We start from the raw sequence: 14,115 nt of genomic DNA on the forward strand, positions 1-14,115 counted from the left end.
TCTCAGCAGCCGGTTATACCTGCCGCTGGGAGAGGCACGGGCCTGCGCTAAGGGGACGCGTCTCATATTACGGCTGGACGGTTTCGTCTGGAACATAGTCCTCTGTTTCATGTTTTGCCCTGACTCTGTGTTGGTTTCTGTGCATTGGGGGGAACAGCCAGCTCTCCCAGTCTCGAAGGGGTGCTCCCGAGAGGAGGAGATGAGCCGTGTCATTCAGCTCTGCACTAGCTCTTAGTTGTTGTCCAAACCTTGCACCAACTGCACTGTGTCTGAAGACTCCTGGAATGTGTGCCGTAAAGTAAATGGGAAAGCCCCACCGGCACAGAACAGAACTGCGCTCCTCACACCTCCTACAGACCCGCAAACCAGACTTAGAAGAGACAGGAAGAGCAAACCCTGGCGGCCCCCAGCGGGTGGGCACCTGGGGAGACCCAGCCCATAGGTGCCACGACTGTTTCCCTCCCCCATGGCTTCCCGCAGATCGCAGATCCCCGTGGCCCCTGGAGCTCCCCACAAACTCACCGGCCACCCCATTCCCTTGCCTCCCACCCAGCCCGAATGAACTCCTAAGCAGTTCCCAGGATACCAGGATACCCAGGGCCTTCAGGGCTGTGTCTTTGCGCCTGCAGGTCTCTGCCCAAAGCTTTGCCACTCCTGCCTAAAGCTGGCCAGCTCACGCTCTCCTTTGATTCCACTGGGGACTGCTCTGGGGGGGGTCTTTCCTGACCTGCCAGTCTGATGCGGATGCCAAAGTAATCCAGGCCAACCCTGAGCTGCGCTGTGTTCATTCCAGGCTACCCTGCTGTTCTGAAGACGTGCGAAAGCAGGGTCTTCGGGCCGTCCCCTCGGTAATGAGTGCCCACCTGGGCACAGCAGGGACTCAGCTGGTCACGGGTGGTAAATGACTGGAAATCACAGCTGGGTATTAGAACACAAGTCTATGGAACCATCCTGCACTGTTTATCACATGTGTTATATAAAAATAAATAAAATGAAAACTCCCTTCCCAGAAATGAGTTCCTTACCTCCCTTCTTCATTCCTCAAATAATCATTACCCTGGGCATGGATACAACTACGCAAAGCTCCCATTTCCAAAATATGAACCTGTTTTATCTCCCTCTTCAAGCTCGTACCAACTCAGCTCAGAGAGACAGCTTCCCCATGGTACTGACAGCACCTTTGATCCTCTGCCTCTCTCTGGAGCCTACTCCAGGTCCCGTCTGCAAAAGACTCTCAGTTCGCTGGGCCAGCCGCTCTTTGATTTTAAAACCCCGGAAGTTGGCTGTACTTGCCAAAACGAGATTCCTACATTCTAGAGATTCAAACGGTTTTCCCAAAACTAAACTCTAGTAATGTCCTAGTTTAACTAAGTTTAGGAATAAATGTCTCCTAGCTTAGGTTTCTTAAAGAAACCTTTTCAAATTAAGATAATTTTATTCATCCAAAGGTCTCTGAAATTCACCTCTCCCTTATCTATTTTTGAATAATCTTGCAAAGAACCAAAGTTTATTGTTTGAAAAGATATTAACTCTTAAAATTTAGGCATTTTTAAGACTTCACCAGTCTCTCCCTTTTCTTATGAAAGATCTTAATGTTAATAGTTGCTCTTCTCTGAGACTCTCACTCAAGGTTTCTCAGTCCCCACTAAAGGCTATAATCATTAAAGACATAGGTAGGTGGGTGGCAAGTATGATTAACATACAATAAACAGTAGGCTCTAAATTTAAATCATGTCTAGTTGAAGGAAAACATTAAGGCTTGTCATAATATGGAAGAGAATAAAATTTGGTTTGAATTGGAATTTTCTCTCACAGGCCTGCTTGCTATTAAAAGGCAACCTAAGGTGGGGGAAAGGGATGGGGTTTGTCAAGAACTAACCTGAAAAAATTACTGATGGTCAAAGCTCAAACAATTTGTGAAAAAAAAAATAGTGATGGTGATAAAATGGGGATTGGATTATAACCTAAAGAACAAAATGAATACCTATGTCCCCATCCAGATAGAAATAAGTGACTGAATACATAAACAAATAGGGAACAGGAACACATACATACTCCTTAGAGAATTCCAAGTAATACAAGTGAAGAAATGAGGAAAGTACAAAACGCTACTTGATAGCGTTTTTACCAGGGATAAAAACTGAGGGCAACATCCAAGGATGAGGGCTAAATTCAGTGGGGAAATAGGGTGGTTACAGAGTCTCAAAGTACCTCTCCCAAATACTTATTACTTGCTTCTTTTAACAAATGTCCAAAAATTCCTTGATACTCTTTCCTTCAGGAGGCAGACCTTAATTCTCTTCTTCTTTGAGTGTGGTCTAAACTTAGTGATTCACTCATAAGGAATAAAGGACGGAAAAGAAAAACTGGAAACCGTATAGTGCGGAAGTATGACGGAAGCCCCCTACCACGTGATCATAGGGAATAATATCACCAGTAACCCCAATCTAATCATTAAAAAAAACCAGACAAATCCAAATTGAGAGAAATACCTCCAAATATCAATCAGTAGGCTTCAAAAGTGTCAAGATCATTAAAAATAAGGAAAGAGTGGAAAAAAAAAAAAGCCAGGAAGAGGAGACTAAGGAGACAGGACCACCCAATGCAACAGAATGCAATGGAATCTCGGACTGGGTCTGACACAGAAAAAGGACATTAATGAAAAAACAAACAGAATCCAAGTAAAGACAGTAGTTTAGCTTATAGTACTGTACTAATATTCAATTTCTTAGTTTTGACAAATGTACTATGTTTAGGTAAGATTAAGATTAGGGGAAGCTAGGTGAAGGGTATACAACTCTCTGTACTACCTTTGTACTTGTCTGTAAATCTAAAATTATTTTTAAAGTTTTCAAAAAGTGTCTAGATCCAATATTTCTAATAGGATAAACTGCTGATGGTCCACCTAAATACCACTATGGACTTGTGGGTATGGGACAGACAGACATCGATCATAGTCGTTTCTTAGTGATCCTTACCTTCAAATTTTTTTTATCATTTCGATGTCCCTATCATTGTTGTATGGATCAAATATATAGGATAACGCTTTTCTTATAAAAATTTTTGGTTTATCATGGTAATCGATTTATACATTATCTTTACATATCAATATACTGTATTGATACATGACAATGCCATGTATGACTTCTTTGAAAATGTTCTTTTGAAAAATAAGAAATCCAGGTAAAGAGGGATAAAAATGTTTTAATTATCGAAATACACTGGTAAATCGAGTAATTCACGTTGCAATAATAAATGGATACACACGGTCATGACCAAATGAGAAATTTTCCAAATATCCCACTGACCATCAGTCGCAAGTCCTTGAAACCGGGTAGAATTAACAGGATGAAATGCTGTGACCACTCAAGGGTAGAAGGGGAGACTTGATGGCTGTGAAGTGTTTGTAGTCACAGAGCATTGGACTAAGGAAAACAGAAAGTTCATCAACATGAATACATGGCAGGCTACTTTTAGCAGTGCCTTTTTAAATATTGCATGTCACATATTGTTCCTAAAAAAAAGGAAATTCTCTGACACTAAAACAAAGCTGAAAACCAAATAGTAAAAAAGGACAAGAGATAACAGTAAGAATCAATTTAACAATTCTGCAGCTAAAAATTAATGTGAAGTAGAAATAGTGAAAAACAACAGACAAATATATGACCTTAGGTTATTCCTTTATAGGGCCTTATTATCTTAAGTTACAAAGAGAATAAGGATTTTGTTATATAAAAACTATCAAAAAAGTATCGGTGGAAAGACGTCATCTTCACAAACTGTGTTGCACGGTCCGGGCAAACAGGCTGCTGGCACCCAGCAGGCTGGCTGGGCAGCGGCGGTTCGTTGGCTTCTCTTCCGCAGGGGGACCACGGGAACTTCCGCTCCCGAGTGCACTGCTTAACCATTTCCTTCTGGGTACCACATCACTCAATATGCACCCATGGTTTTAACTACAGACTTAAAAATTTTGAGGAGGTGGGGGTGGGGGGCAAGTGATTGTTTAGAATCTCCTTGGAAATGTCTGTGCGCATTACAACGTCCCATGGAGCGAAAGACCTTCTAAATCTTGAGGAGCCAGCTATAAAGGTAACAGACAGAGGGGAAATAATTAGCAAGCTTGAAAAGGTACAACTTCAACAAAACTCTATCAGCTTTAAGCCTATAAATTATTTCGTGATTTTTCTTTTAAGTAAAACACACATTCAACATCGCTTATTATTTATTTAAGACTTAATGCATGACCAGCACAGCGCTAACCACAGATTTATATAAAGAGACAAAGCCAGGTCATAACAAAACGACGCCCAAACCTAGCTGCATGTCGTCACCCAAATGAAAGAGACAGATTGCTCAGCCACAACCCATCCCTTCCCTCTGCGGGCAGGCTCTCCTGGAAGGGCTCCTGCCACCCACATTATGTCGGGGGCCGGGGGGGAAATTCTGATGTCGCTGGTCTACCCACTAGCGTTTGAGAGCTGTCCTCTAAGCCCCTCTGGGCTGGCAGGGCTGCACGCATCTAAATGGGCAGGACTTTCACTCTCAAGTCATCTGTAGAAGAAAACTACACATTTGTATCGTGATAGCAGTAATTTTAAGATTCTGAAATCATTTTGCACTTTGCTTCAAAAAGTAACCAAGTCAACTTTGAACGCTGATCATTGAGTGAGTTCAGTGGCTTTATTTCAAGAAGCTTTTACGTGTCAGGCCAAAAAGGATGTCTCCACACCTTTCCATAAAAGTGTTTTTCATTCCAAAAGACAGTCTTCACATCAGGGTTTCTGCCTGATTATGTCGGCCCAGAAAGCTGTTGAGTCCAGGTGCATTACGGATAAGGACCAACTAAGGAAAAGGGACAGGCTCTCCACTTGGAAAACTTTGTGGGTAACTCAAAGGAGGCAGGAGAAAGATCAGGACCAAGTCAATTGTGTAGAAATAGGGAAAACCGGGAAGAGAGAGGGATGGCAATAAAATGATACACATTTGTGGACAGGAGCAGGACGGAAGTATCCCAGCCAGCTGTCTCAAGTAACGTGGGCTGGCTTACCAGCAATATTGCTCAACTGTTATCTGACTGTTATCTGGGGATGTCAGATCCACATACAAAACTTAGCAATCATCTTGTCTCCCATGCAAACACTAAAACAGAGAAACTAAGAGAAGGTAAAGGATGCATCTAAGGTCCTGTGTTAGCAGAGGTACCGAGTCTCTGGATGTCTATCTGCAGGGCACCATTTCCCACTCCATTCCCATGTGTTTCAAAATGCACCCTGTTTTCAGGAAGGTAAACAGTCACACACACTCTCTTTCAACTAGATTATCTTCTCAACTGGATACAAATAATAAAAGTGCTGCTGCAGTAGGGGAAACCGCAGGGAACTGAGAAATCGACATGGAGGGGTTAGAACTCTATTAAAAATACGAGAAATAGAAAATCTCCATCAAATTCCTAGAGAAGCTCAACACTCTAATGTGACCACTAGGAAATAAGTCCCATGATGCTGCTGCCTTGATGAAAAAATCTTTGAAGAGGTCGCTACCCAAGACTGTTACATTTCTTACCAGGAAGAAACGTTCCAGTTTCTGTGTCCCATGCCCCAGTGGGAAACCTTATTTGTCTCCACCTGTGAGCTTATTTTGTGACCCCGCCCCATCCCGAACACCAACTCCAGTACTGTCCTGTGGCAAGAAGTTGGTTCAACATCAAATCGGCCTTGTTTTGAGTCTGCCAATGGTTGGGTGCTGGTTACAAAAAGAGTATCGTGATGATGACGATGACAGCGATGACAATGACAGGGATCGCTGAAGCTACCATTTACTCCACACTTGACCCTAACAACGACCCTTCGAGCTAAGCATCAGTTCCATTTTACAGATTTAAAGAATGGGAGCAGCAAAGGGTAAGTAATTTGCCCAGCTCATAAGAGAAAGAGCCTGCATTTTTCAAATCCAAGGTGGAATGGCTCCCAAAGGAGAACGGGCTCTCTCAGGAATCTCAGGAGACAGCATTCCTGATCAATGGGGGTTCAAAAGAGGCAAGAGGTCATTCGGTGAGACTGAAAGACAGTGGGGATCCAAGCACCGAATGTGTTGTTGGACCAGGTGAGCTGAGGCTCTTTGCCTCTACGAATGACTGCTTGGTATCGTTCAGAGACTGGGGCTAGTTAATGCATGAAAGTTATTTTCTCCGGTCCTTGTTCTTGCTCATCTTATTGGTAATTCTAATGCCAAGCTCTTCACCAGGACCCCAGGTCCACAGTGCATCCTGTAGACAATGTTTTCTTCTGTCCACATGGAACCTGTTTTAGGCTATCCAACCAGTAAAGGTGACCTATGACTTCACCCATCTCACCTGCAGAACTGGGCGCTGCTACACAGCGCGTCTCCACTGGAGCTGGGGCACTCACACACCTCCTGTGCACGCAAACTCACTCCTGGCCGCGGTCAACACTTAATGTTGATCCTGCTCTAACTCCCAGTCCCAGCCTCTGTAGTCTCTCCCTGATCTGTCCAAGGTCCTAGACCCTTAAAAGGCAATGAAGAGTGAAAACCCATTGTTTTTGATAAACACTGGCTTGCTCTTTTTAAATGGATTAAGTTGCATTCAAAAGAAAATAAACATTTTTTGAAAACCCCTAACAAAAATTGATTCGATCATTAAACACCTCTTTGCAATAAAATATGTTCAGTTCCATAGATTTAACTACAAGATGAAAGTCCTTCCTAATCTTGAAGTCCCAAGATTTCCTAGAAATAGCACAGCAAAATAATATCTACAGTTCATTCATCATCAAGGCTAAATACATCCAATTATTTAGAAAAATATACAGTACCTCTTGATTATTGAGCCATTGTATTGTCTTCTAATCTTAAAGAGAAAATTAAGAAAGGTAAGTGTTCAGATTATAAAGAACATATTCCAGTTTCTTATAACAGCTCAAAGTCATGACATACATTATTTGCTAGTTCAAATAATAAAGCAGAAAAATACCAATGAGGAACAAATAACTAAAGTGTGTTAAAAATTAATATGCTACAGCCTTGTGCGCACAAGGCTGTGGCATAGTAACTAAACATATTAATAGTCTTTAAAACTATACATGAGATAACTGTACAGTACTTAGTAAATCAGCACTCTTTACCACAACCTTCACTTCAAAATTTACTTATGCAAGAAGCTATCTGCCAGGTTGCAGTCACGCCTACTATCGAAAGCACTTCGCCCACCCCACAATTACTGTTAAAACTCAGAAGAGGGAGCCTCATTTCATTTAACTGTACAATAAGCAGTTACTTTTCCTCTAACCACGAGGCTGATTATCAGTCAGTCATCTTTGTAATATACCGTAGGAATTTGCCTTTGTGTTCTACAAAAGCCCCATAAACTGACTGACATGTTAGCTTTCATTTTCACACTGATCGCCACTGAAATTAGTAAAAAATTTAAAATACCCCTGGAGCATAACCACAAACAGAAGCTAAGCTACGACTCCCATCGCAAGGGGAGGTCATTTCAACAAATGATCACAAAGAACAGACACGGGGTCCCCTGCCACTCAAGTATATGTAGGCTGCATCAAGTTGAAATACAAACGTCGTATTTTTCACAAAACATAAACCAAATCTTTAGAGAAAATAAATATCACATGATTTTACCTACTTTTTTGAACTGTCTTTGTTTGATTCGATACCATATTGACAGCTTCAGAGGGGAGACCAACATACACTCCGCCATAGTTTCTTAATGAAAAGAAACAGATATAGGAAAAAAATCAGACCAATTTAAATGGTACTACATATTTGAAGAACACAAGAGAAGCACTGAGTACTTCAAAGAATTTATTAAAATAACTCATAATTTTTCAAAAGTAGAATTTAAAATATTATTGCCGTTGGACATGTAATTTTTTCTGCTAAAAAGAAGCTACATAAAAAGAAAGCTGTATTGAGTTGGTAGAAATTTTAGATATTTTACTTACAAAAAGAAAAAAAGTCAGAATGTTATAATTTAGTATAGTAATAAATACAGTGGAGTGACATGTGACATTTATCAAGAACACAGAGTGGCCAAAGTGATATATTCAATGCTATGGACACACAAAAACATTTCATCTCTAGGTAGATATAAATATGAAATTCAGGGGGAGAGCACTGAGGAGTAATGAGAGCAAGGAGCAGTCAGGCAGAGGGGGAAGTGGAGGACAGGAAGGCTGAGAGAATGAAGGCAAGTCACCCCGTCAGGGGGAACTGCACACCCAAAGGCCACAGGATGGAAACTGCCACAGGCCACATGCACAGGACAAACACCAAACTTCTTGAAAGAAGCAAATATAATGAACCCCGGGCAAGCTCTTTTTCAGATCACATACTCTGCGCCAAAACTTTTCCTGGTAGAATCTCTGCTATACTGGCAGGGTGCTACAGTGTTACATTAAATTTGTGAGTTAAATTAATCTATGTTCAATCAAATCCATGAGATGTGGCCAAAATTATTCAAATCAAAGCCAGCTTCAGTATCAAACATACCTCCTCTTGTCGTCTTCTGTTATTGATTCTTCTGTTCTGAAAGGTCAAAAACATTTGCTATGAGTCGTTTGGATGCACAGTAAGAGACTTCATTTGGGGTTATGAGAAAAGGGACTCTGAGTTAAAGTCTGTTTTACTTCAAGGTCTTGCATCAAGTGTTCCTGTAACACAGTATTCTGTCTCCACCTCAATCATGCATACAGTAAAAAGTTGGTAATTTTCTCCTTATCAAAATACGCAAACCCACCCAGCAAATCCCAAAAAGCCCAACTGCAAACAAAATGAAAAACTGAGGGCAGCCGGAATTGGGAAGAGCACAGAAATTAGGCAGCAGGAAGTCCGGGCTCTTCTCTTGGCCGTGCCCCCTGCTCCCCGCGACAGACAGGCAGTAAGGCAAGTGGCCTACCTGCCTCTCATTTGTAAAACGAGGGGTAGACCAGATGGATGACTCTGAAGGCCCCTTCCAGTCCTAACACACTATGATTTTGTCTTCCTCATGCCAGTCAGTGGCACAACTCCGGGTATGAATGATTTTTTTAGTGGGGGGGGGGAAAATCATGTCAGTTAGATTTTTTTCAATCTTAAAAAAAGACCCCAAACAAACAAACAAAAACTCCATCCATTTTAGACATGATCTACTGCAAAGAAAAGGAGGAAAATTTAAAGGTAAGTTTGTAGAGGAACTCACGACTATAAAATGCACGGCCTGCATAAGAGGAATCCATGTTTTACTAAAATTCCTGGGCATATTTCTGAGGTTCAGAAAGCTTTCCCTAAAGAACTAGTTATCATACATAAGTTACTTTTTGAAAGAAAATAAAAACTCAACAAGATCTAAATATATTTGGCCCAATTCCACATGTAATTCTTAGGGGCTTCAGTCAAGAAGAAAAGAAAATTCAAAACATCTAAACAGCTTCACTGATTCTTCTAATTCTAGGGACCCTCTAATTGTGGTTTCCACCTTTTCAAAGCTGTAAATATTTCAAATGCATGTGTACATGAGATTTTGCTTCATTGCAACAGGCAGTAAGTCCCAAGTCTATAAAAGAGGGGAGTATAAATGTGACAATTATCTGTTGAACACTGGCCATGCCCACAGCTAATACTCCAATAGACCGCAAAATCTCCTTGAAACCTAATCGATCCAAACTGAGCACATACCTTACGCTGGCCAGATAATTATCAACTTCATTTCTCTCTTGCTAAAGTTGGGTCGTTTTTTAATTTAAAGGTGTCAGAGTCATACTGTACTAAAAAATGGTGTTATGCTTATTGAAGTGGTCTAACAAAGTGTTGTTTACTACTTATAATTGAGATGGATTTATAAGCTGTCAGTATTGCAGTCCCCAAACTTTTTGGCACCAGGGACCGGTTTCATGGAAGACAATTTTTCCACGGACCAGAGTGGCAGACATGGTTTCGGGACGATTCAAGCGCATTACATTCAAGCTCACCCCCTGCTGTGCGGCCCAGTTCCTAACAGGCCTGGACTGGTACTGGTCCACCGCTTGGAAGTTGGAGACTCCTTGATAACAGAAAAATGATGATGACAAACTCATTCAAGATGGTTAGAATGGTTTCCTTCGGTCCTGAGTGACTAACGTTATCATGAAATTGTTTTGAAGCTATGCAGAACTGATAGATCTGGACATACACAAAGTCTCACGTTTCCTGTCAGAGCTGCACTTTTCATATCTAATTACATTTTTCATTCTTTCCCTTTTTAATTCTGCTTAAGGATCTAGTCAAGGTTTTAAAATATTTTTTCATTTCCCCAAATATAAGAAAATTGTAAATTATTTTAACCTATTGTATCTTAATTATTGAATATCCTAAAACCCAATCTGTATTCTTCATTATAAAATTAATCAATAACCTTGCATATCTAACAGGCAGGAAATGATCATATAGCTGCCGTATTCATTGGATACTAAATTAACCTTCAGATATAATACAAAATGTTAAAAAAATCCCATTGATAAAGACTTATGTCTGTTCTTTTAAACCTTCAAATAAGCCACCGTGCCTGCCTTTGTGCTTACACTCCCGCGTATGAGACTGCTACTTCATCCATTCCTTCCACAAACAGTGATTCCACCACAACAGCCGGAGACCAAAGGCCGCATGGGGAAGAACAGAATCGGCAGTGAGCCCCTCCTCTGTGTCAGATCAGTGCGGGGTGCTTCTCACCCATCAGTGCTAGTCCTCACCACAACTCTGAAAATCTAGACCTGAGGAAATCGGTTCAGAGAGCCATGTAATTAATAAGCGAGCAAGACCATTTATTTACCCCATCCATCTGACCCCAGAGCCATGCTCCACACTAATCCACCACTCTGCCCCTCCAATAGGCAGATGGAAACGTCAAAAACACTTCCAGTGATACGCCAGCACAGTGGCTGCGCCTAAAGTGGGAGCTGCCCCCACACCGCACTTACAAAAGCTTTCAGCATGACGCCTGGCTCTCCACTTGCTCGTGTAACTGTACCAGCACTTTGTTAGTGTTACTATATTAATCCTCACCACTATCCTGCAAGACGGGAATTGACCACGTTTTAAAGAGGAAAGACTGCGCTCTGGATGGTGGAGTAGCCTGCCCAGGGTCACACACCCAGGCCGCAGAGCCAGAATTCAAATACAAGTTGGTGTGATTCCAACTCCTGCTTCTTAAACCGTGAGCCCATGCTAATTCGGATCAGAGAAACACCCCATCTCCCATGCTGGGTCTCAGCAATTTTTATCATCCCACTTAAGAAGAAGGGGGAAGGAACCAAGATGGTAAAACAATCTTAGTCAACGTTTCATTAGCATTAGAAGAAACTTCTCACAGCTGCCACGGGCAAGCCATCTTTGTAAGAACCTGACGAATTGCTTCGTAACTCATTTTTATCCAAGTATCAAAGTTGTCCTGATCAGATGTTAAGTGAGAACTTATTCACCTGAAAAACCAGGTCCAGACTGAGATGCAATCAGAAAATCACAGTTGGCCTAAACTGAATCCCTGGGTGAACAGATAGGCCCCAGATACTGTGTTTAGCCACCTGAGGACCGAATGCTGGCTGCCCTGTCCGTGTCCAAGAGGGCAGCACCCTGCCCGCTGGGGTGACACAGCCCTGCCTCCGCTGCAGAGGCTGTAGCATCAGGAACAGGAACGGTTCATCCAGTAGCCGCAAGGCCTCCTGGGGCAAAGAAGGCCTGGAGATGTGAAGCCAAAGGCCCAGAAAAACTAGTGGAATTGCCTCATGGTTACTACTCGCTGCAGGTGAGAGCTAAAAAAATCCTCCTTCTAGCTGGTGGGGTGGGGACTAACTTCCCTAAAAGATCTTTTTGTTTTTTTTTTTTTATTTTAAAGTATTTTCTTTTGCTGGAGTACAGAGCCTTCCTTTTCACTAGACTATAATTTCTCTCTCTTTTCTTGTTGCCTTTTATTTTTAAAATAAGTTCTTATTTTTCAATCGCAGTTGACATACAATATTACATGACTTTCAGGTGCACGACCCCAGGATTAGACATTTCTATAACTGACGAAGTGATCACCCGGATAAATCTAGTACCCGCCTGGCACCGTACTTAGTTATGATACTATTACTGACTATATTCCCTATGCTGCACTTTACGGCTCCAGGACTATTTCGTAACTGCCAATTTGTACTTCCTAATCCCTTTACCTGAAAAGTTCTCTCTTGTTGGTAAGAGCAGTGGGCATTATCTCAGGGCAGTTCAGAAGTGGGGTGCTAAGTGGGGTTCCTCTTACCAGCTACTTAGGAGGAAACTTGCCTTTGGGACTCCAGTCCTTGGGAGAGTGCAGTCCGGAAGGAGGCCCTGGCTGTCCGAACCCTGGGCCGGCTCCTCTGGACGCCATTTCAAGGCATCACTGTGCTTGTTTCCTCTCACAAAACAACATATTTTGAAAGATTTTGTTATCAACTTGCCTTAATAGTTAATTCACTGGTATTTTGTCGGACATACCCTGCCCAAAGGGAGCTTCTGATAAGCACTGGATTGCCGAGGTTCCCACGGGGAGTTAATTAATTGGAATCGGAGGCAAATAAGTTTTACATTCAGTAAGCCTGTGCTCACGTGGGCACATGTAGATTTCCACTCAGTTTCTAAAGGAATGAAATTAGTCTGTGGTCCTTCCTCAGCCTCCCAGATCCAGAACATCCCAGCGGGAACCACGCTCAGGCCAGAGCCTCCCTACCACGGAGCTCTCAGATGAGCCACTCACTCTGTGTTTCACTGAGGACTTGATTATTTTTTTTCTGGTCACTACAGCTTAAGTGGGAGAAGAGTGGCTGCTGGGTGGCCTGCAGCTGTGATGGATGATGGGTTGTAAAATTTGTCCCCCGCAAACCATCACAGGAATAGGGAGGGAGATGGCAACACAAAGCCACACCTCCCTGGGCTTTGGGAGAACAGCGCCATGGATGGCCTGGTCTGGAAGGTCCTCAGAAATAGGCAGCATCACTCTATTTTCTGCACGTCAGCAAAGGCAGAGAATGAGACGGCCTCACCCTTGAACCTCCCCTTAGAGAGGAGAGGCTGGAGATGGAATTATTCCGTGCCGGAAAAAGTAAAAACGAGGCCAACCCACAGCAGGCGAGCTGGAAAAGAGGCCAAAAAGATGCCCTGCTGTCCTTGATAACACGACTCCGGGGTTAGCTGGTCCAAGCGTCTCGATGGACTCAGCCTACCCAGTCTTTGCCCCTCGGAAAGGAGCAAGCGGATGTACATCAGCCAGGGTGAATCTCCTAGAGGAAGTGCACTTTCTGAAGGATAGTTCTAAAACAGAGCTCAGGGGTCTAGGCCCAGGCACCTCCAAGCAGGGGCACTGAAAAATGGGAAACGTGAGAGAAGAAATCCAGGACAACCTGAGCACCACAAATGGCGAAGACATCTAGAGAATAAGGCTTCTACCGAGAGGACCAAAAACGCAGGGTTATAGGAGGTAAGGGACCAGGTACCATCAACGAAACCACCTAAACACAAAAACTGAAAGGTGACTTTGACAAGTTCACAAAGATTCACAAAGAGTGAGCTTCTTTGATAAACTTGTTTTTTCCAGAGGAAACATGACCGAAAGCTGAATGATAAACTGCTTTCTCTCATATCAAGATAGTGTTAGATTTCTGACCATATATATCATTTGAAGATCTGTGGAAAGTGATGTAGTATTTGAAAAAAAAATTTTTAATTGTGCAATTATTTTTTAATCATAAGCTCACATCCCATCTTATGAAGGAAACTTTTTTTTTAAAGATTTTATTTATTTATTTTCAGAGAGAGGGGAAGAGAGGGAGAAAAAGAGAGGGAGAGAAAGAAACGTTGATCGGCTGCCCCCTGTACATGCCCTAACTGGGGATCAAACCTGCAACTTGGGCATGTGCCCTGACTGGGAATCAAACCAGTGACCCTTTGTTTCGCAGGCTGGCACTCAATACACTGAGCCACACCAGCCAGGGCTGAAGGAAACTTTTTAAACCAAAGAAACATTTCCTAAGAAACATGGAACATGTATTAACAATTTTGGACCAGGTTTAAAAAATACACTGGGGCCCTGGCTGGTGTGGCTTAGTTAACTGGAGT

General features: G+C 42.5%; 1 protein-coding gene across 1 annotated transcript in view; it reads right to left on the reverse strand.

Moving 5' to 3' along the window:
• Window positions 1–3,225: 3,225 nt before the first annotated feature.
• Window positions 3,226–14,115, reverse strand: part of CUNH12orf75 (chromosome unknown C12orf75 homolog) — a 38,805-nt gene continuing 27,915 nt past the window's right edge. The window contains exons 6-9 of the mRNA XM_054574502.1: window positions 8,527–8,562; window positions 7,657–7,740; window positions 6,834–6,863; window positions 3,226–4,081 (exon numbers count right to left, since the gene is read on the reverse strand). Coding sequence (XP_054430477.1) covers window positions 4,063–4,081; window positions 6,834–6,863; window positions 7,657–7,740; window positions 8,527–8,562 — 169 coding nt within the window. The 3' untranslated portion in view covers window positions 3,226–4,062. The remainder of the gene's footprint in view (window positions 4,082–6,833; window positions 6,864–7,656; window positions 7,741–8,526; window positions 8,563–14,115) is intronic.

Source organism: Pteronotus mesoamericanus, unplaced genomic scaffold, assembly GCF_021234165.1.
Source record: "Pteronotus mesoamericanus isolate MK-2021 breed Mesoamerican mustached bat unplaced genomic scaffold, CSHL_Meso_final contig_263, whole genome shotgun sequence".
NCBI classification, from domain to species: domain Eukaryota; kingdom Metazoa; phylum Chordata; class Mammalia; order Chiroptera; family Mormoopidae; genus Pteronotus; species Pteronotus mesoamericanus.